The following is a 24136-nucleotide window of genomic DNA, read 5'->3' as shown; positions in this document are numbered from 1 at the left end:
TTTTTTTTTTCAAACGAGAATGTTTTGCTAGCACTGTGCCCTTTCTTTTGAAGTATTTTTACTGATTGCAAAAGGCATAGCTAATCCAGGTTCTTTGTGTTTAAGCATCTAGTGTGAATTGTGATTATAGCCTTTGAGTGCTGCTACTTCAGTTCAACAATGTAGGTAAAGGACATTGCAGTCTCTCAGAAAGGCTTTTGGGAATCTGCTGAAACAACCTGCTTGGGAAGTGTCAGGTACAACATTTCAGTCATCCTATTTACAAAAAAAAATAAAAATAAATAAATCCACATACCCAAGAAGGTTTCCTGAATTTAAATCTATTGGAAATAGTTTCAACTATGTAACCAGGTAGACACACTATCCTGCTAAGGTAGTTAAGATCCTTAGCAAAAAATGTGTGATCCAAAAGCTATTGTCCTAGCTAAATTGGTGCTTCATTTGTTCTTCCCATTTGTCATACACTGAGCCTTATGCAGGGTTCTTTTTTGTTTTGTTTTGTTTTTTGTTTTTCCCTGAGTTAGATGCATCTTAGAGGAAGATATGCTGCAACAACAGTCAGTACCTAGTGCTAGTGCACTGAGGGGACAGAAATGCGCAGCTTGAGGGTAGGGCAAAGGGTGGATTGTGACAACATGAACATAGAGCAGTTTAAATTGTAATGGAACCTCAGCCAAAGTATTAAAATAGCAGGAAGACTTCCTTTACATAAGCCATTTAATTGCATTTTGAAAATGTTGCCTCTGCTGTCTTGCACGGCTTCTTTACATAGACAGTTTATATTCCTCGGTTTATGTATCATTAACGAAGGCTTTTGCACAACAGGGCTAAGATGAGTGAACTGCTCCATTACAGTGATCTGTAATCTTGCTCTTGTAGTATAACTAACGTGAGAGCACTGGCATTAGAATAAGCACTAACAGAAGACTAGTTAGCAAAAAGAACAGCTAGGTCACAGTTTGCCAGTTTTAATGGGTGTAGGTAACAACATCTGAATGGCATTGCAGTGAGCATTCTCAGTCCTTGATACCACTGTTAGAGAGATCTTACAAATACGTATTTAATACTCTGTAGAAGCAAGCCTGGATTTTTATTCCATTTTCAGCTATGGGAGAAATAACATGTAGTTTTCTCTCAAATAGCAATGTGATTTTGCTCAAGTTCCTATGTAAGCCTTGGAAAATCAGAGCTGAGTTTTTTGTAGTAGAGCCAGGTGACCAACAGTGGCTCTGATTTCTGGTTATAATGTGTGGAAAAGTATGTAAGAATACAAATGCAGTTTTTGACAGTCATACTAAAAATACGTTTTATTAAAATAAAAAAAGTTCATTTTTTTAATAGGAGATAAATGAAAACCTGAAACGTCTTCAGTCTGAAAAAGAAAACCTTCAGTCTAAACTGGATGCAGAGAGACATGTCTTGAGAGCCCAGATAAAAGACATGATGGAGAAACACGTGCTTGAAATGACAAAAGTGAGGGAGAAGTACGATGCTGAACTGCATGAAATTCAAGAGAAACATGAAACTGAGCTGCAAGAAAAAGATCAGGCCCTGGTTCAGCTTAAGAAACAAGTGGAAGAATTAACTGTTAGTGGGCAGACAAAAGATGTTAGAGATCTGGAGTCTACAACTAAAGAGAAGATGGAAGAATTGGAAGGTATCCTATATAAACAGTTGTTACATATGAAAGGTTACTTTAGGCCATACCTTTATATATTTTATATATTTTATATATATTATATAATAAAGGTTATTTTAGGCCATACCTTTATATAATTTCATACCTGTTGCAAGTATAACTTCATAAAATTCAATGGAAGAGTTATCAACACAGTAATTAAAAAGTATCTGTGCTCAAATACTATAATAATGAGGGTTATGGGAATATCAAGATGATGATGTATGCTGTAACTTTCTCACCACGTTTCTTACTGCTAATGTTTTTCTTCTTTGCATGCAGTCTTCTATAAGTGTTACTGTCAGTTGCTAAAGGGATTAAATATAGATCTTGTAATGATAATCCTTCCGGGGTTTAAAATATTTATGTCTTGTTCCTTAGTACAACTGAAATTGAAAACAGAAGAGGCCACCAAATCTGAAGCTAAGTTTCTGAAAATGAAGGCTTGGTCCAAATCAAGAATCAAACAGCTGGAGGATGAACTGAAAAATGTGTGTATAACATTGTTTGACATTACAAACCTGTTTTTAAAGCTACTATGCTTGGAGATCTGACTGAGAAAAGTAAAGTGTGGGGTAAATAAAATATTAAAAGAATTTATTCAAAGTGCCTTTATATATAAAAATCGAATAAACATTAAATGTTGACACAGGAGGAAGTTCCAACAAAAAAAAAGCACAAATTAGTGTTACTAGTATTCAGGAGTACAGTTGCCCCGAAACAGCTGGTGTATTGCACTTCCAAATAGTAGAAAAACAGCTACTCCAAATCTTACTAAAAATCAGAAATAAGTGGCATTTACTTTACTATGTTGTTAGTGTTTTGGTGCATTTGAAAAACTTACAGCTACTTTTTCTTTTAGTTTTCATCAAAGAATAATGATGTATCTGCCTTGAACAATCGTGTGTCAGAATTAGAAGCTGAAAAGGAAGAACTGCAGTCAAAACTTCAATCATTACATGAAATCAGAACTCAAAATGGTAAAAACAAACAAAAACCTACCCTGCTTGCAAAAAAAGAACCAAAAACCCATCTCTTTTATTTTTCTATTGCAGATGGTTCCAAATTAAAGAGACAAAGATAAATAGTCTTTCTTGGTTTAAATTTTTATGTTTTTTTTTTTTTTTTTTTTAAAAACAAAAAACATACTTGGAAATACCTTCATGCAACTTTTAGCAATAGCATACAGTTCTTAAGTCAGAGGTACAAGTCATCTTTTCCTTCTCTAAATCTACTTGTGCATAACAGTTCAGCCCTTGCTCTGTTTAGGTTTGGTAGAATATATCTAAACTTTTCCAGCAAGTGGAAAAGGTATCTTCTTAAGATGAAAAACGAGAACAAGATATTTGGAAAAATCTCATAGAGTATATATACAATGAACTTCTGAGAGCAGTGAGAATTATAAGAATAATCTCAAATATTTTTTTCTTGTGTGAGAATTTGAGAGATTTTTTTTTGCGTAAAACCTCAGATAGGCAATTATATCTAAAATAGAGTTCTATGAGAGATTTTTCTGTTTCACCTTGTAGTTTTTCTGACATCCTTTTAGTAAATGGAAAATGGTAGAATTTTCACTTCACTAGTCTAAATTGTTAGCATGTTAGGTTTAAAACACTCATCTCTATTTAACAACCAAGAAGTCAGTTTTGTGGGTAGGTGGACAACACAGACAAGTACAGGTCTTCTAACTGAAATGAATTACCTGTATTTTCATTTTGAATCTTGTAAATTTTTGTTGATCTTCTATCAGTTTTGTGTCCTAATGAACCCAATTTATTATACTTCTGTAGAAGAATTGCTGACTAAGCTGGAAGTCTATGAAGAGCAGCAAAGGAAGTTGCAAGCTGATCTTGACCAAGTTACAAAGAGGGCAGCTTCACAGGTTACCTTTAAAATTGATTTGTATGAGTTGCTGATTAGCTCAAACAGTGCCTTAGAAAGTGTGCTAGCTGGGTCTTCTTGCTGAAAATTAATTTAGTGATTTGTGAAATTGAGGTGTCAGTAGTTGTTAAAATGGGTAACAAACTGAAAGGTTTGAATCAATTAAAGGTTGTTTCCTTCTTATTTTTTCACATACTCTAATTTATATATTTCCAAACTGTTTAGTGTCTACTTAGTTATATTTAACATGGGTTATCAAAGTGACTTTTTATTATTTTGTGTAAGGTCTGAATAACTTTTAGAAGGAAATAAGAGCTGAAATCTTAACAAACATACAGGTTGAGATGACAAAGTGAGAAGAACCATAAAGCTATACTAAAAGGCTTCTAGGTGAATTAACAGTATGCATTAATCTTAGTACATGTTAAATAATTTTATGCAGACCTTGCAGTAGAGACAGTTTGAAAGGGGTTAATACGTGTTGCTAAAAGTATTTTTGAACTTTCGTGGAGTTTTTTTTTTTTTTTTGGTAAATTTATAAAATAGCTTTTATTTTGATGGGAAGGCAAAAACATTCTTACTTATTCTACTCATGGATAAAAGTAATAGAGATTTGTTATCCTAAAGAAAGAAAATTAAAATTGTTGTACTTTAAAACATTTCTAAGATGAAAATCTGCAAGAAAAATAATTTGTTTAAAAAGCCATTTTTTGTTTAAAAATATTTTAGCTTGAAAGTGCAACCAGCAGTAGCAGTTTTAATACTTTGCTAGGTGGTAAGGCTAGCTTTTTACACAGTCCATGATAATTATCTTTGTTTTCATATTTTTTATGTATGTTAAGTGTTAAATTACAGTGGATTGCTTTCTTTGTGAATGATTTGCCAAATTAAAAAGTCATTTACGGTTGCAGTAGGATTTGGAAAATACATTTTCATGCCCAGTTTCTCTTGTTAGGCCAGTGAATCAGGTAGTGTGGATGAACTGCAGAGTCACCTCTTGGAATGGCAAGAAAATGTACCAGAATCAGAGGAGTCCCGTGATCAAGTCAGAGAAGAGAAGTCTGCTATGGCCTTGAGAATGGCTCAGATTGAGGAGGAGAGAGAAGGTAAGCTGTTCTGCTCACGATTAAATTATAATATATCTATCTATCTATATATATATGATGCACACACACATCTCATGTATGTCTGCTGCACTTCAGACTGAATTGATAGTGTTCTACCATGACAAATTTCTGTAGTCATAAGATATAAATCGATTACATAAATTACAATTATATAATTACGATTTAGCTAGTAAAACTGCTTAAATTTGCAATTTTTGCTTTTTCTTATTTCCTTGATTCTTCTTTCATAAATTCATTTTTTGTATTATTTTTATGAGTAGATGTACTTTTTGTGTTTGCCATCTGAGTTGCTGCTCTGTAAGACTGCTTGAACTTGCTTCAAAAGGTTACCGTCCACACATGAATGACCAGTGATTAAAATAAGTTCACCATTCAAATATTAAAGCTGCCTGCTGTGAACAGGTAGTGAAGGTGTGGGGAACTGTAACGTTGCTTTGAATTTTGTGATGTAGGGTGGTGTTCTTATAAAATGTACCTAAGACAAATTTTCTCTTTTACATATCATTTGAATATAACCAGTTGAATAACAGTAACTGGTAGTGGTTTAGGGCTAGTTAGAAATGTTAAATTACCTACAAAAAATAACATTTCAAGTCATCTTAGGTTTTGTAATTTTCTAAATTAGTAATAAAACAGTTGATGATAAAGCAAAGCAGCTTCTTTTAAAACTTTAAAAGTCTGGGTAAATTTCAGATAGTTTTTGCTGCTTGTTTTCCAAGTCATTTAGTATTTCATTATAATTTTTGTCCCGTTAGTTAACAGTGTGGCAATTAATGGCACATTTTAATGTGCACAACCTACTGTCATAATTTAATGTTAGGTAATTTGAATCTTCTCTTTTTAATCTGCCATTTTCCATCTCCAAGATTAATTTGAAGGTTCAGTACATAAGCATAGAAATGTTTTAAGGATCACGTCTCATCTTTTTGAGGGGTTTACCATGTAATGCTTTGAACTGAAAGAGAATAATATTCCCTTCATTAAGACTACCTGTTACCTCATCTGTGGTTACTACAGATCCATGTGCAATATTAATAACAGTTGTAAAATTTCATCTGCGTCAGTCCGTGTTTAATTTTGCATTTTTCCCCTTGGGATAAGCATGACCTTTCTGTTTCTTTTTTTTTTTCTCCTGCCGTTACACCTGATGAGCCCTCAGCGTCCCTTCCCCCTCCACTCCTACCACCCTACACTGCGATTTGGTCAGCCAGTGAGAACATAGTTTCCCATCAGTTTTGTGCATGCAGGTTCCTGCAGCAATGGCAACTTGTAATATACTGTTGCTGATTTCTTCTGTTGATGCTTCTTTTGAGGAAATTGCCAACAGTACCTTATAAGATTTGCCATTGATGGTTTCTGGTTTTTAGCAGTACATGTAACAAATGCTGTCTTTTAACTTGATTTTTTCCCCTCTTGCAAAGCCTATTTATTCATTTATATTAACCAAATCTCTCTATTTTCCTTTGTAGTAATAGATGACTCCATATTTACTCTGTAACCTTTTCTAGAGAAAAAATTCTTGGCTTGTTGCAATTGATTGTTACTAAGTAAGAATCAAATTAATTTAGACACTCTTAATAGTACTCAAAATTCAGTAGTGTTTTTTAAAAAACAATTATATTCCCTCCCGTAAGTTGTAAAACTTTATTTGCATTAATACTAGTTATGGATATTTTAAGCAACCTAGAAACCACTACTCCTTCCATCATAATCTATGGCAATTTGCCAAATAAAGCAATTGTCTGTTTTGAAATGAATGTGTGGAGAGCTACACAATCCTAGGGGATGACAGTGTTGACTGGTGCGTATAGATTCTGGCTTATTTCCTCTGCAAACCACTAATTATTGGGACATTTGATATGTGAATAGTAACACAAGAAAACGTAGGCACATTGTTAGTTAATTTGAATGCACTGTGTATCATAAAAAGTGTGTTCTGGAGAGTTTTTCAGTTTTTACATTAGGTATAATGTTTTTACGTTAGATATAATGTAAAATGAAATGAAACACTCCCTAAACCACTGAAAAAGTTATAAAATATATTTATTCACTGATGTTGTTAAAGCAATGCTGAATTTAACTGAAAATGATTTAACACTTGCCTGAGGGTTCTAAATCATTCTAAAGCTCTGATTTCTATACTGTCAGTTTTCATGTGACAATGGTGATTTCATTCTTTCTTTCCTTATCAAAACCCAAAATAGTTGGTTTCCTAAAGAACAGTGTATTATTCATTCTGATTATGCTTAGAAACAAGCTACCTCAATTTCAACTTCAAGAAATTTAAATCTGTTTTCTCAAAGAAGGGGTCATTCTTATCTGGAATAATACCTGCTCTTTGAATTGTTTCACTGACTACAATGATATTTTTTGTAAACAAAGGTTTAAGGTGATCAGAATTTGGCATTTATTTTTATGGTTTTGAAGAAACATGTATAATGATTAAAAAAAAAACAAAACCAACAAACAGAGTCCATCCTTGAAGTTAAACAAAGGTTTGCAAAGTGAGTGCTGATAAAGTGACAGCGAAAGAAACCAAAATGTAATTAAAACCAAAAGCACAATCCAATTCAGCAGTCCTACTTAAAAGGGTCCTTAAAGTTTTCAACTTTTTTGCTTTAATCTTTTCTGACAGTTAAGTATGTCATTTTGAAATATTTCAGGAAGAACTTTGCTCCCATCTAATAGGTGTTACAGGGGTGTGCTTTAATGAAATTTGTGGTGTAAGTCGTCCTTGTACAACTCAGATGAAAGCTGAGCATTCCCAGTAGGGCTGAATCTACTAATAGTTTCTGGGTTTTACTTTGATGATGCATAGATAAAAGTTGTTTGAATTTTGCATGTTGCGAGAACAACTGGATTGATATGGCTAAATCAAAAGCCAAATTTGTGATTTTCTAATTTGCAGTTAAAATATGGAGCCACCTTTACTTTCATTTCTTTTCACTGGCTATTCTGCTTTGTGTGCTTTGCATGAAACACCTGTTTCCTAATCTGTCTCCACAAATGTGTTTTGTCATATCACAAAACAGATGGGAATGTACTTAAAATGAAAAAGCATTTCTAACAACGAACCATACCTAAGCTTTCATATTCTGAGCTCACTCAGTGTGTTTATTTACAAATGATTCTGTATTTGTCTTTAAAAGAATGATATTAATGTATGATAAAATGGTTTGATGCCAGTTGCAGTGTAACACGTGCTTGTGACTTCCTTAAATCCTGGCTTTGTAGCTTTTACTAAAATTGAAGTTGAAATGGACATGTGTCATTTCCATAAAAATGAATGTCATTGTTCACATTACACAAACTACAGCTGTCTCAGCTGATGCCGTTATACAAATTAAGTGTCTTTAACCTGGTAATTTGAAAGGCCATATAATTTGGCATTTTAATTGGTTGGCTTTTTTTTTTTTTTTGGTATCAGCATAACGTCACCCTTTCCAGTCTCCTGTATAAAGACTTACTGAAGAAGTAAAGTTAGGCTTCAGTTTGCTTCTTCTTAGTGAGATATGCAGACTTTATTCTTGTGTTCTACATAGTAATGTTGTAGGGAAATCACAAGGTGAATGCTATGGATTGCTTCTTTAATCTTATTCCTGTCAGTCATTCATAGGGACTTCAGCTTGTCCCTGGTCTCTTTTCATGTAGTAGTGTCTGATATAAATGTAATTGCTTTCCTGTGGCACAAAACTGATTGAGGATGACTGGTTCTTTCCTGGCTGCTCTGATCCAGCCATAGTCTCAGGGCAACAGGAGCTGGAGGAGGAACTGACCACAGCTCAAGGAATGGGCAGGCTGCAGCAGGCAAGAAGAAAAAGCAATCAGACCAGCAGGAAGGTTCAGGTGGGTTAAAATCTACGTGTCTATTTTTACCTGTATATTACTAAAAACATGGAAAGTACTATTACTTATATGATGCTTTACTCTTGTATATGTTAAGGACTTATGAACTTAGAATAGTTATGTAACTGAAGACTAGACAGATCTGGTGGTAAATTACATGATTGTGTATGTAGCCAGAAGATGAGGAGCAATTCTCATGGCATCACACCTCTCTGTTCCTTGAGTCTACTTAATTTTACATTGAAAAATAAGGAGCATCTCTCCGGAGTAATTCATGTGCTTGAAGCTAGGTATATGCTTAATATGTTGAGGCCATCTTTGTGTTAGATACGATCTTTATGAATTTCTTTGTCAGTGGAGCTTTATTAAATGGTTTGTCTGTCTGTTCATTCAGGCATACTTTTAGGTAGTTGGTGCTGTTGCTTGCAAGAACAAAATCTTTACCTTTTCTAAGCAGAATTAGGATGTCATTGTTTCAATAACATGCTGTTGGAAGTATAATTTTATGTTTAGTTAATTCCAATAATTTACCATGAGTTTCAGAGGACCCTATTAACTGTAGAAATCAGGGGACCAATTAAGGTATCCAAGCATAATTATCTTGGCCTTTCAGATGCCTGAGGGTGTCTTCAGAGGCCTGGCAGATACTGTACAAAACCTGTGGGAGACTCTGCTTCTCTGGAAATAGTAATTAGAAGCTGGACAGGTGTCCGTGGTGATCACATACACTTTGATTTATGCACCTGAATCACTTGCAGGGTTTTAGGACTTTTAACTGAAACTTCACTTCTTATAACAGTGCATATACATGTATTACCCTTGCTGCTTTACTTCTTTTAATTAAACTTCACCTTTATGTTTTGTGCATAGGAAGAGTACAGCTTTGACGGAAAACAGTGTTTTCAAGAAGCGTTGAATGTCACCTTGGATAGCACTGATTCAGCTGAAGGAGAAAATATGGGAGGTTGGTGGCCAGAGTACACTTCACCTAATGCAGGTGTGATAGAGACTAGACAGTTTATTAAAGCATGCACAGCATCTGTATTTTGTGTCTATTTTTGTTTTCAAATTCAACTAACAACCCATTTGTGGTGTATTCTAATCTTTGTTGAATTTTTTTGGCTTGCATTTTCTTCTGTTTCATTTTAAAGCATGTGCGTGCTGGATGAACTGCCTAGTTTTGGTTCAGAAGTAGAATATGAGTATGATTAAACGCTGGAATTTGTTGAGCTGTGGTGCCCATGAAATAGTCTATGTGGCAAGATGGTGTATTTTTAAGTTAAGAGTCTTGTTCCTGTGAGTGTGTTTCCAATCTATACAGCTGTTATGTTTGCAAAGCAGAATTGTATTCCACTGCTGCGTGCTTTTGCTTTAAAAATCAAATGGCTATTTTTTAGTGTAGATGTTTGTATATCTGTGGTAAAAGCTGCAAGTACATGTTATTGATAAAATGGAATAGATTTACTTGCAAGTTTTGATACAGACCAATTTACTTGTTTATTAAGATTGCTTAAGCTCTGATCCTGCAAGTACATTAACTGATGATTAAAGTAACATCAGTCACAGTATTAATTGAGCCACAATACTAATGAGAATATTTCTGCCAGGTTCTCTGAGTTCTTGAGCTATGCAACTTGATTTTATTTTTTGAATAATTAAGAGTACTTTTTTTATTTAGTTTTTAGACGTGCAAGGCCTCAAGCATTTCCACTGGAAATGGTTGAGATCTGATTGTGCCCCACAGTGGTGAGAATTGTGAATATGAAGGTGAACGTTTCTAGACTTCAGGAATTTTTTGTTGACCTTTCTTGAAATAATTTTTCCTCTTTGACTTAAGTAGGTTTACGGAGTGTAGTTGAAGAGTTGGAACTGGAAAGAAATCAACTACAGGAACAAATTCTGTTTCTAGAAGAGCGTTGTCAGGATTTGGAAGATAGATTGCAGCTTCAAGGTAGAATGGAGGCTCTTCAGGTAAGCTTTTGTATTCATGTAAAAACTGTTGTTCTTAGGGGAATCATTTAGTTCTGTTTATATTATAATCATAGCCTACAATAAGACAAAAATGTCCGTTTGCAGCTAGCAAAAATTTCCAAAGCCTATTTTTTAGTTTATATTTATCTTGACAGAGTGTCTCTGCATGCTATATTATACTCTGAAGTTTAAGCCTGTTACTTCTATTCAGCAAAAGTAGAAGTCACCACAAAAAGAAACTTGTTTGGAAGAAAGCTTTGTTATTTGTTGTAGAAACATAGTAAAAGGCGTTATTATTTTCATTGTTCTCTGTAGGGAGCCTGTGTCAGAAGGTCAAGAATTAAATTTTGTTACTGATGTCATAAGTCTCTCTCTTCTTAAATCCCTCAAGCTTCATATAATTCACAGATTATATCTCACCTATATAATTTTACATATATAGTATTTATAATAAATATAAAATATTTTTAACTATTTATATTATAAAAATAATGAATGAAGGCCCACAAAGGAACAGTAACAAATCCTTTTATCAGATTTTTTTTTTTTTTAATATTGCCTGGTAAGTTACTATTCTTGATACTTTCTAACCCTAGTTATCACAAAATGAGACAAATGGTCTCTTACTAAAACTCAGGCTTGTAGCATTCCTTATACTTCTTTAAGTTGCATCTATATATGTAAAAGAGTTTAATATTTTAAGATGCAAGACAACCTTATATTAATTCATACATGGGAATCTTGTAACAAAAACTTTCAATACAGGTAACGTTTGGTGTAGAGGAAGAAGGGCAGCTATTGAGGGCGGTAAAGGTGTGTTCTGCCTCCTTCAGAATGCTAGCTTATTTTCATTAGAGGTGACAAGTTTGCCATGTTTGTCCTATTTGCTGTTGGTTCTGGATATGTGTTCTACTTTTGTTTTTTGGTTGCTTTTAGATTTTTTTTGTGGATTTGTTCTTGAATTGGTGCAGTGTATCTGTCTAGAATAGGAGATCAACTGTGTGAATGAAGCTTGCTTTCTTTTTCTTCACAATTCCTCGTATGCTAATCTGTATCTTACAGATTTTTTGCATTCCTTCAGCCTGAAAAAATATGCCAAATAATTGGAAATTTAGTATTGTTCTCAAACCGATGAGGAAAGTATTTTTTTCAGAGCAGTAGGATAAGTTAAGATAAGTAAGCTGCCTTAACACAGTGTGTGTGTATGTGTGTGTTTTGGTTTGCATATGAAGCAATGATCCTTGAGTTCATGCATCACTGAAGGCGGTATTTCTGGAAGGTGGGTTGCATCTACCTGAACTCGTGTCATTAGTGTTGTATTTTGCACTGATATATGCTCTCAGTCTCTCATATAAGCTAACAGTCTCTCTTACTGTGTAGGACATAAATCTCCTAATGACTCAGATTTTCAGGAATCTAGTTCTCTTACACTATTCTGGACATTTGTGCACAATAATCCTCTTGATTATTGTTTTGTTGCAGAATGAGAATGAACGTTTGCAAGCTCAACTCACCCAATTACGCAACCAACAAATTCGAGATGCTGAAAAGCATCAAATGCTGATCTCTGGCTTGAATGAGCAGCTAAAAGGGTAAAATAAAAATTCTTTATAGCTCCATACAGGATTAGTGTTCTTTGCTGTAAGATTAAACTTCTAACGGGCAAGAATTATATTCTGTTAAAATGTGAAATTGAGTTACTTAATTCTTGCTTCTCTTTACAGTCATGATGTTTTTGGACTTGGTAGTTTAAATGGAAAGTGTAGAAATGATTATTATTTTAGGAACCTAGTTTTGGGGGGTTAATAAACCTTTAGAAAGCTTAAAGAAAACTTTCTTTTCAAAATGGAATTTGATTATCAAAGGTCTGTGTATGTATTTTCTTAGATTAAGTGACAGAAATAGCTTCCTTGAAACTTCACTTGGAGAAAAAGAACAAAAGCTGCTAAACATGACAGAAAAACTAGAACAAATTGAAACTTTGACAAAACTGCTTCAAGAAAAGGATCTGCTGAGCAAAGAGCTTGGTGAAAAGTTTGTGCATACTGAACAAAAGGTAAGTTAAAGTTATTAAATACTATTTACTTTAGTAGAACTGGTGAGCATTCGTCATAACTTTTAATTTGCATCCCAGAAACAATATTGCTGTTTTCCTACCCAAAGACTTTGGTTGTCTTGTTTCAGTTTTGTTCACATCATGTAATTACTTTGTGTAAAGCTGGGTATAAGGACTTCTTAGACCCAGCCCAGAGCTTTACATGAAAGTGTTGCTGTTTTATTGGGGTCATATGTTGTCTGTGTTAGTTTCAATGTATACAGTCCACTTAGGCTTAGTAGTATAACTCTAGTGTCATGTTATTAGTACAATTCTATATGCTTCTATGATGTTGATTTCTATTTTTAATACTAAGCTGAATGAAGTCTTAAAGAAATGCAACGTGTATGAAGTGGAGAACACTGAGCAGAAAACAATCATCAGTGATCTAACAGAAAAAGTTGCTACACTGAAGGAAAAGGTAACTCATTAAAATGATGAAAAGAAATTTTCTGTTAGTTTGACATTGTCCATTTAGATGTCAGCAAAAAAAAAAAAAAGCATTAGTTGCTTCAAATTTCACACACTGACCTTCCTGTATGCTTAAACAATCTAAAATATAACATCGTGATCTTGTGACTGTACAGTTGGGTAGGTAATTAGATTAAGGGTCAAGTGTGAGAGATGGATTAGTTTAAGCAATAGGTCTGCATATGGAGTGTGTCTTCCATTTGCCTTCAAACATATGCTTGAAGTATTATTGTAACACTCTTTTCTTAATATTTAGACTTTGAAACAAGACGGCATGGTGGAATCGATGCAGCTAGATCTGGAGCAGACAAATGAAGAGCTTGACAAACTGAATACAAGCCATTTAGAGGAAAGATCTCAACTAATTCAAGATCTCCAGAAACGCGAAAGAGAAATTGATAATCTTAAAGAATCACTGGCAGAAAAAGAGAGGGAAATATCCGCCTTATCTTTGAATATGACAGAATATTCTGAACAGGTTGTTATCCTGAAGCAGCAAGTGCAGTGCAAAGAGGAAGAAATAAGAGGGATGGAAGAAGCTTTATCAAAGGCTGAAAGGGAAGCTCATTTACTGAAAGAAGTACAAACAGCTGATGTCAGAGATGCAAGTGTGAAGATATCTGTCCTTTCTGAGCAGAGTAATACAATGAGACTAGAGCTAGAAAGAGTTAGAGTTGAGAATGAAGCTAAAACCAAAGAAAATGAGGAATTAATAAGACAAATCAGTGAGAACAGCATTACAATTAAGGATCTTCGTTCAGAGATCAAGGCCAGCAACGTTACATATCATAACAGCCTTATGGAGTGTGAGTCACAAATTACTTTACTGAAAGAACAAATTAGCAAATCATCTGAAAAGCTACAAGAAACTGAGAATAAACAAAGAAAAGAAACTGAATATTTGAAATCTCAGATTGAGGAAAGCAACACACTAAAAGAAAAATGGAACAGTTTGCTTAAAGAGAAAGAGAATAAAGAACAGACGCTTGAAAACGAGTTAAAATCAATTAAAGATTTATACAACAAACTAGTTTTGGAAGATGCTAAAAAAGATGAAGAGTTAGCTCAGTTGTGTCAGAAGCTTACAGAACATACTGAACATCAGGAAACAATTAAAAAAGAATTACAAGAGAAACAAGAGATCATTATTTCATTAGATAAGAAGCTTGGGTTTTTGGAGCAACAAAATGAAGAGACTAAACTTAAATTAACTGGAGATCTGAAAGCCAAAGAGACATGTTGCAAAGAGCTTAATAACCAATTAAGTGAAATACATAAACAAATTAACAAGATGGAAATAGAGACACAAGAGAAAGCTTCAGCTAATAAGCAATTGCAGGCAGATCTTGAGGGGAAAGAAGAAGAACTGGCAGAGCAAATAAAAGCAAATGAACAACTGAAAAAAAGTATAGATCTAGTGGAAAAAGAGAAGCAACAGTTAATCAGTGAAAATGAGAATTTGTCCAAACTCCTGGATGTAAAAGAGTGTGAATTGTTAAAGAAAATCCAGGCTGTGGCAGAAATAGAGAACAAGTTATCTGTTAGCACTGCCGAGTACCAAAAAACTGTTTCTGTGCTAAATTGTGATAAAAACACTCTGGCAAAAGAGATTGAACAACTTTCAGTACTTGCAGAGCAAAAAGAAAATTCAGTTGCAGAACAGCTGCAGAAGAAAACAAAGGAATGTAATGTATTAGCTGATCAATTGTTTGAAAGCAAGGAACAGGCACAACAGTTGCATGAACAAATGCAATCACTTCTCATTCAACTGAAGGATGCCAAAGACAATGAGATAAAGAAAGAAGAAATGATAAATAGTAAGTTATCTGAATGCGGTACCCTAATCCAAGAGCTCAGCCATAGTAAGGAAAAGAATTTACTACTGCAGGAACAAGTTCAAAGCTTAACTTTGGATATTGAAGCTAAGAGCAGGTGTCTAGAAGAAAAAATCCTTCAAAATGATTCATTACATAAGGAAATGGAAGACAGTAAATTTTATGTTGTGGAGTTGCAGGATGAGATTAAAAATCTTAAGGAAGAAAAAACAAAGTTATCTCAGTGGGTAGAGGAAAGAAACCTGACTGTAAAAAGTCAGGGTTCAGAACTCGAGAAACTTCATAAGCAAGTTTCAGACAAAATTGAAGAAAGCAGAGCGTTAAATAATCAGCTACAGCTATTAAGCAAAGAAGTGGCTGCGCTTAAGAATGAAAAGGAGGACCTTTCAAACTTACTGAGCGAGAAGTCACGTGAATTTGAAGTTCTTCAGTCACAGTTGGTGCAGCAGCAGTCTGAAGTTACTTCAGCAAGGCAACAAGCACACACAGCAGCTCTAGAAAATGAAAAATTGAAAGTAGACATTGAAACAGTAAATGCTATGGCAATGAAAAAGTCAGATGAAGTAGCTGCTTTAACTTCACACTTGTCCCAACAAAGTCATAATATTTTGGCTCTGAAGGACCAAATTGATGGCCTAGTGATTGAGAAAGAAGACTTAAGAACTGTCTTAGAAGAAAAAGAAACTCTAATTTCTGAAAAAGATGTTTTGATACAGCAAATGAAAGATAGTAAAATGGCAGGAGAAGGGCAATATTTGCAAATTGTTTCAGATCTGCAAAACCAAATACAAACCCTAGGTTTTGAAACCAGTCAGCTTAGGCAAGCAATGCAGGAAAAAGAAAATGAATGTAAGAGACAAGCCCAAGAATTAAAGTTATTAAAAGATAAATCTGAAGAGTCTGATGTACTTAGGGTTCAACTGTCTGAGAATATGGAGGTTATTTCTGACCTTCAATATCAGCTTAGAAATGTGACAGAAAAAACAGCACAGTTAAATGATTCAATTACACAGAAGGATGAATCTTTAAAACAAAAGTCAGATGAGTATGTCAGTTTAAAAGCACATCTTTCTGATGTACAGGAATCATCTGTTTTGCAGCAGAAGCAGTTAGAGCTTTTAACCTCAGAAGCAGAACAATTAAAAGCACTTGTTTCAGAAAAAGATTCAACTGTCAATAGTATGTCATTGTTTAGTGAGAGTTTAAAGATGCAAATTCAAGAAAAAGAGAATGAATGTGAGGTATTAAAGAAACAGGTGGTGGAGCTGGAGGATGTGAAATTGAATTTACAAAAAGAGTTACAACATCAGAAGAACGTAATAATTGAGATGGACCGTTCATTGTTAGAAAAGGAATCATCTCTTGTAGAAAATGAAAGTCTCCTCAAAACTCTGAAGGAGAAAGCAAAGAAAGATGAAGAGAATATAAATTTAATTTCCCAACTCACAAGTCAGGTACACGACCTAACACAAGAACTACAAAAATCTAAAGAACTAGTCCATGAGAAAGAGAATGCTTTAGTTTCTCTTCAGGAAAAAATTGAAGCACAGTATGAACTAAAAACTGAGTTCAATGCAGCTCTTAATAAAAAAGAAGAAGTTATTGCTGGACTGCTTAATTCTGTGAAGGAGAAAGATACAAGTATACAGTTGGCAGATAGCAACATTAATATTCTTTCTAGCGAGATTGCGGTTCTCAGAGAAGAATTGGAGAAAAGCGATGCAGCCATGAAAAATCTTACTAAGGAATTTCAGGAAAAGAATGAAGACTTTAATATTAATCAGAAAAAAATCGATTCTTTGACAGTTGAGCTTGAGGCTGTAAAAAATGAATACCAAAAAGCACTAGACCAAATAAGTACATGGGAACAAGATTTACAGCAAAAAGAATTGGCTGTGGAGTCCCTGCGTGTGACGTGCAGTGAACAGGCAGATAACATAGCATGTTTAAAGTTAGAGCTGATGAATGTAAATTCCAAGTCATCTCAAGACAGCCACGACAATGCGCTTTTAATAGGTAATCTGCAAAGCCAGGTAGAATCTTTACAGAAAGAAAAAAATATGTTACAAGAAGATGCTGATAAACTGATGGCTGAAAACACACAGCTTACTGCATCTCAAAATCATTTGCAAAAGCAATTGGAAGAGCTTCAAGAAATTAATGAAAAACTAGAAACCAGTGAGAATTATTCAAGAATGCAGATAGATGCTGTCAAACTGCAGATGAAGACTGAAAAAGAGAAGTTACAAATGCAGGTTAGTGCGAAGGGTGAAGAACTTTCTAAGTTAGAACTTAAATTTAAAACTCTAGAACAAAATCTACTTGAGTCAGAAAACAAATGGGTGACAGAACTCGATAGGGCAACTTTACAAAATAAAAATCTTACTGAGCATTTGAGCAGCTTAGAAAGTGAAATGAAATCAAAGGATAACAAAATCCAGTCTTTACAGCAAGAGCTGGATCTTTCCAAAGAGGAATTAACTCAAACCCTATCTCCATTACTTAATAGTAAGCTTTTGTATAAAGAAGAGAATGCACAGACTTCAGATTCCCAACTGCAACTAACTGATAGTAAAATTCAGTTGGAAAAATTCTCCACTCTGATAACTACTATTTTGAGCAAAGAAGCAGAAGGAGAACAATTGCAACTGATTCTTTTAGAAAAACAGAAGGAAATAGATATCATAAAAGATGAATTAAAAAGCATGCGATTACTTGAGAAAGAGAAGGAGTTGCTGCAGAGTGATATTGAAAAGATGAAGGGCACCTATGAATCTGAAATTGAATGCCTATCACAAGAAATGGTCACTGTCAAGGAAACATTATGTAAGCAACAGTCTCTTTTGAAAGAAAGAGAGGAATCATTTGCAGAAATGAACAAGCAGGTTGAATTTCTTCAGGACAAAATAAATAAATCAGAAGAAATAGTAAGAACCAGTCAAGAAAAATTGCATGCTGAAGGTAAAAAAGTAGCAAGTTTTCTTGAAGAAATGGGAAGAAAAGACCAACTTATAGAAAACTTAACTTCACAGGTAAATCAGCAAAAGGATTTAATTTCTGGTCTAAGCCAGCAGCTGAAAGAAAAGGACTGCTCTGTTGCCCAGGTCATGGAATCATTGTCAAATGAAATGCTGAATTTTTCAGAAGAGAGGAATACATTAAATCGCAAGCTGCAGGATCTGGAAGCTGTTCATAATAGTTCTGTAGAAGAACTAAATAGAGTACTGCAGGAACTTGGGGATTGTAAGAGAGAACTGGAATGTAGTCAGGTTATGTTAAGCGATAGAGAAGCTGTTGTTAAAGATTTAATGAAAGAAAAAGGGGAGATGCAGTTTAATCTTGAGAAACTTGGCAAGGAAAAAGAGAATCTGAAAAAGAAACTTCAAGCAGCACTGATAGTAAGAAGGGATCTAATGCAAAAAGTTGGAAAACTAGAAAAGAGTGGACAGGAAGAAATAGAAAAAGAGCAAAAAAAATCAGAGGAGTTGTTGAAGAAAGTTACTGAGTTAACAGACAAGCTGAAACTAGTTGAAGTACAAAATAATGATTTTGAGTCTAATCTTGGAACTTTGAAGCAAGAACTTTTAGAAAAAGATGCCAAAATAAGTGATTTAAATGAAATGTTGTCTGCAAAGGCCTCTCATTTAGAGCAACTTGAGACCAGTATTGCAGGACTAACTGATGTTATTGCTGAAAAACAAAATATATGTGAACAGAACCTAAAATCTTTAGAAGAAAAGGACTGCATGCTTGCTCACCTACAATCTGTGCTTGATGAAAAAGTATGTGCATATGAAGAGGAACGTTCTCAGCTCTTTATAGCTCTTGAAAAGGTGAAGTCTGAAGTTCAGAGGGAAGAATTATTGAAAAATTACAATTCTGAAGAGACCAATTTAAGTGCTGGGGACCATAAGAAATGTTTGGACTCCAACAGTGAAATTAATATTATGAATCAAGTAAAAAAGGAAAAAGAAACCTTACAGGGGGAGCTTTTGGGAAAATGTGAAGAAACTGATGTGAAGAGTTTGGAATCAGAAAAATCAAGAAGCAAGGTTCAGACTGCATCCTTGAAAGAGTCAGAAAATGTAGTAGCTTCAGTAACAAGGAAAGAGACTGAATTAGAAGAACTAAGAAGTAATTATGCAAAGCTTCAGGAAGAAACAGAAATGCTAAAGGAAGAGTTGAGAAAAATATTAGTTGAATTTGTTGGGGAAAGAGAAGAAACTCTTAAAGTTGACTTAAACTCTGTAGGACAGAAGGAACAATACCAGGAGCAATGTAAGGACAGTTTGTTGGAGGACTTAAAGCAGCTAAAGAAAAAGCTGAAAGCATATGCGGCTGAAGTTGTAGACATTAAGGCAATACTTGAACATGTCAATAATGAGAAAGAAACACTTATTAAAAAAAATGAAGAGGATTACAAGATGAGTCAGGAGAAAATGCAGAGATTGAGAATGAAAGCTAAGAAGGAGGTTGCAGAAAAGAATGAGGAAATAGAAGCATTGCATTCTTCACTTAAGGATTTCAGAGAGAAACTTGATCTGGAAAAGGAATTATTAAAGGAAGCTATAAAGGAGGGCCAAGAAGAAGCCCACCGTTATAAAGCGGCTTTGGAAGAAATGAAGAGCGAAAAAGAAGAGCTTCTCAGTCGTATAGAGAAGTCCGATTTGGAGCTAATTAATATGAAAAGTGAGGTAAACCATTTCAGTGAAGAAAACGAAAAGCTTCTGAGAGAGCTATGTATACTACATGAGAAGGCTGAGACAAGTAGTCCTGTGGTGTCATGCAAAGAGTTTAAGGAAGAAAATGATACTGAAAAGGAACGGAGAGAGTTCTGTTTAGAAAGTAAGTCGCTTCAAGGAAAATTGCAAAGTAAAAGCACCTGTTTTCAACTATCAGAGACTGATTACTCTGGGAAAACTAAACTGAAAGAAACAACGGAATATCAAATCCAGAAAGAAATGCAAATAGGTCAAGAACCACTGGTAAAAACTGTAAATGTAAATAATTCTAAACCACAAGAGCAAAGAACTACAGCAGAGGAGAAGCCTAGAGAAGACCGCCTTCAGAGAAAATTACAAGCAGCTTTAATATCACGGAAAGAGGCCCTGAGAGAAAATAGATGTCTAAAAGACCAGATTGATAAGCTGATATTAGAAAGGGAGGAACTGGTGAACAAGACAGGTACACTTGAACAATTGTTGTTAGAGGTTGGTAGAGAAAAGCAAAGTTCGAATACTGTTTCTCCAGTATCTGAAGAGGAGAGCCTTGTTTCTGAAAATGCTAGACTGTTGACTGAAAATGAAAACCTCACTGCTGCATGTGAAAGTCTTAAATCTACCATGGAGACTATAGTTCAGGAAAAAGAGGCCTTCTCTTTCCAGCTAAATACCTTAAAAGATTCTCAGACAGTTGAATTAACAGGATGGAAGGCTAAACATAGTGAATTAAAGCAAGAGTATGAATCTCTCCTTCAGGCTTACGAGAATATCAGTAGTAAAATAGCAGATATGAGGCAAGTTATTGATGCCACTAGAAAAGAGAAGCAAGAGGCTATTCAAAGACTCAGAGAAGGAGAATCTGAGAAGGAGGCTCTTGAGAAGCGTTTTCAAAACCTCATTGATGAAAATAAAGTTATTAAGGATCAACTGAAACAACTCAGTGAATCCAAGAAATTGGAAGTTGATGAATTACAAAGTAAAGCAAAAAGGCAGATACGTGAGCAAGAGGCGAGGATGGAAGAACACAAGGATCGTCTTCAGGAGCTCACTCAGCAGAATCATCAGCTAACAGAGGAAAACGAGCAGCTGAAGCAAACTTCTGAATGTTTAAAGCAGACTTTAGAGAATATTCAGAATGAGAATGACATTCTCCATAATAACATCAGTGTAACTAAAGCAGCTCTGGAAGACCTTCAAGGTCAAATGGAAACATACCAAAATGATATGCAATCTAAAATGACTGATGCATTGTATGAGAATGAATCGTTGTTAAAGGACATTAACATGTTAAAGGATAAGCTCTCTGAAAAAGAACAAGATGTGCTTGTCCTAGAACAAGAAAGAAAATTAATTTCAGAAAAAGTGAAAGAAACTGAAAAATCTTTGGATTATAAAAATAATTGTATCACAAAGCTGGACATGGAATGTAAAAGTCTTAACCAAGAAATTGTTAGTCTAAATGAAAAAGTTAAGATTTTAGAGGATGATAAATGTCTGTTACAAGAGGAATTAGAAAATGTACAAGAAAGTTCTTACAAAGTAAAGAATGAGAGAGAATTTCTTGAAACAGAATTGCTTAATCACATTAAAAAAATTGATCATCTTACTGATAGGGTGAAATCAGTACAGATGCAGAATAACTTGCTGTTACAGCAACTGGAAGACTTAAAGGCAGAAAAATGTAACGTGATTAGAGAAAAAGAAGAACAGCAGTTACACCTTGTAAAAGTGTTTGAAGAGAAGGTGAAATGTGCCCAGAGAGATAATAGTGGAAGTAAAAACAAAACAAAAGAATTACAAGAACTCTTAAAGGAGAAACAGCAAGAGATCAACCATTTGCAAAAGGATTCTATAAAACTCCAGGAGTTGATCCTGGATTTAGAAAGATCTGTGAAACTGTCACAGTCAAAAAGTGAGAAATTTGAAAAGGACTTAACTAATATGTCGGAAAAGCTTGCCAAATCAAATGAAGAAATAAACCATCTCAATGAAAAGCTTTCTTCACAGGTGAGCTTGTTGGATCAGTCAAAGAATGAAGTGGACAGGCTTACAGCCGAGAATCTAAATTGGAGAAAAGAACTTAAGAAGAAAGAAGATGAACTACAAATCCAAAAGAGAGAACATGTGACAGAATTGGAACTTAATCTTCAACAATCAAAATCGGTTCACAAAAGAGAGTTTTTGAACCTGGAGGAAAGACATAGTGCCCTTCAGAGAGAAAAAGACAGGGCAGTTAGTGAGATTCATGCATTGCAAGAGGAAGTTAACTTTAAGGATTCTCAAAACAAGAAACTTCAGGCAGATTTGAATGCAGCTTTGGCACGATTAGCTGCTTTTGCAAAGTGTATGTCCTCTCTTCAAAATGACCGGGATAGGGTAATCACGGAAATGAAGACCTGGGAAATGCAGTTCAAAGAGGCCATCCAAAGTAAAGAGAAACAGATAGAAGACAGTAATAAAAGGATAATGACTTTACAAGATGAACTGAAAGACAAAATGACTCAGATTCAAGAACTGAATATCAAATATTCTGTAGTAGAGGAAACAAAGGATGAACTGTACTTGAGGCAAAAATCTGCTGATACACAACGGCATGAAGAGCTCTGCAAAATAAAAGAAGAGAATACCTCTTTTTTTAACAGGCAGCAAGAATTGGAAAGTGCTCTTCAGTCAAAAGAAGAAGCTTTGCAAGCACTCCTTAAAGAAAATAATTCTCTTAATCATCTCATAGAGAATAGTAAAAGTGCAGGAAGAGAGATAAAAGCACTGGAAAGTAATTTTACAAGACAAGAACAAGAATTGCAACAGCTTCTAGCTGAAAAGGAAAAAATTAATGCTGAATTGGAAAAGCAGATTACCATTTCTGAGCAAATGAAAATCATGCTAAATAATAAAGATAAAGAAATTTCTTTACTTATTTCTTCAAAAGGTGATGAAATTTCTGACTATCTGGTTCAGGTACAGACTCAACATAGAGAACAGATCAAAGAATATGAACTTCAGTTAAGGTCTCTGCAGAGGGAGAGAGAACAATCTGAGGAGTCCTGTCAGAGGATGGAAAATGAACTAAGAAATCTCCAGATGAAAGCAGATAAAGCAGATCAAGATAAGGCTGCAATTGCCAGTGAAATAGATGCTTTTAAAAGATCAATGTCATCTCTTCAGAATGATCGGGATGATCTTTTTTCTAAATACAAAGAGTTGGAACATCTTCACCAAAATGTCTTACATGAGCGGGACAGTCTTATAGTTGGCAATGCAAGTGAAAATAATGCTTTGAAACAAGAATTAAGGATACTTCTCAATCAGATAGATGATCTTCATTCTGAAAATGCAATGTTAAGTGCACAGCTAATTAAGTATAGGGAAGATCTTAACCAAGTTTTATCTCTGAAAGATCATCAACTGAAAGACTTACTTAAACAGAAATTGGATTTTATTAAAGGCCTTGAAAAAGAAAAATACGATCTTCAAAAGCAAATAAAAGACATGCAACTATCCAATCAACTGCAAACAGACACTGCTATATCTCTGGAACATGAAAATAAAAAATTAGTGTCTAAAGTAAATGATTTAGAATCTTTAATTGTATCATTAAACAAGGAGAAACTTGTTTCTGAATCTGGAGAGAAATTGTTAACTAGTGGTAGTGTTCAGAAAAACGAATGTGTATCTGATGGACTGTATGGAGCAAAACTTCAGAAGAGGATTCAGGAAGTCCAGAAATCAGTAGGCAGAAATGCAGATGGGGAATACAGTAAGACTCTTTTGACACCTGAGCATGGAGATGAACCTGATGCTTTAACGGAGGTAATACTAGATATTCAATCTCAGAATAGAGAGCTGAGATCCCAAAATGAGGCCTTTGGGAAAGCAATGACTGCTCTACAAAATGACAGAGATAGGATAATAGAGGACTTAAAGATACTTCAGAGCAAATACACATCAGAACTCAAGTCCGAAAAAAAGAAAGGAGACGAACTTGAAGCTGAATTGGATTCCTTTAAATCACATCTTGTCAGTATGCTCAAAGAAAATGGTCTTCTGAATAAGGTGCATTTTGATGCTGCAAATAAGGTTACACTTCATCAGATTGGTGATGAAATTGAAAATCTTTGTAGGACATTAGTCACCCATGAGTTGGAGATTAGCAGACTGTCATCTGAGTGTGGGAATTATGTTCACCAGATTGAAGCGTTTTCCAAGGCTATGGCCAGTCTTCAGGATGACCGAGACAAATTGCTGCAGGAACTCAGCAAACAGAAGGTAGTTTCTGAAACTAAACAGGGAACAGCTTCGTTTCCCATTGCTTGCAACAGCATCGGTGAGATAAATTCTTTTAAAAGTAATTTGGATAGGCCTCAGATCAATTGGGAAAGATTGGTAAGTTTTAAATAGCTACATCAGTGTGTGTTTTTTTTAATACTTAGAGACATTATGGATTCTGAAGTTTAACGTCAAGATTTATGCAAGTGCCAAGAAAGCATAGTATGACTAGAGAAGACATGCTC

General features: G+C 34.7%; 1 protein-coding gene across 8 annotated transcripts in view; it reads left to right on the top strand.

Moving 5' to 3' along the window:
* Nucleotides 1-24136, top strand: part of LOC101803508 (uncharacterized) — a 46726-nt gene that overhangs the window by 12052 nt on the left and 10538 nt on the right. For 2 of the 8 annotated variants that reach the window (XM_072038994.1, XM_038180462.2), the window contains exons 10-21: nt 1342-1657; nt 2060-2169; nt 2541-2658; nt 3469-3560; nt 4515-4665; nt 8423-8532; nt 9403-9529; nt 10370-10503; nt 11986-12095; nt 12391-12559; nt 12915-13019; nt 13326-24008. In XM_072038994.1, coding sequence (XP_071895095.1) covers nt 1342-1657; nt 2060-2169; nt 2541-2658; nt 3469-3560; nt 4515-4665; nt 8423-8532; nt 9403-9529; nt 10370-10503; nt 11986-12095; nt 12391-12559; nt 12915-13019; nt 13326-24008 — 12225 coding nt within the window. Of the gene's footprint in view, nt 1-1341; nt 1658-2059; nt 2170-2540; nt 2659-3468; nt 3561-4514; nt 4666-5007; nt 5897-8422; nt 8533-9402; nt 9530-10369; nt 10504-11985; nt 12096-12390; nt 12560-12914; nt 13020-13325; nt 24009-24136 lie in introns of those variants that run through there. The other 6 variants (XM_072038995.1, XM_072038997.1, XM_072038996.1 and 3 more) reach the window with 6 other exon arrangements.

Source organism: Anas platyrhynchos, chromosome 5 (assembly GCF_047663525.1).
Source record: "Anas platyrhynchos isolate ZD024472 breed Pekin duck chromosome 5, IASCAAS_PekinDuck_T2T, whole genome shotgun sequence".
Taxonomy (NCBI): Eukaryota; Metazoa; Chordata; class Aves; order Anseriformes; family Anatidae; genus Anas; species Anas platyrhynchos.
Note: the sequence above shows the minus strand (reverse complement) of the source record. Positions and strands in the feature narration are given on the sequence as shown.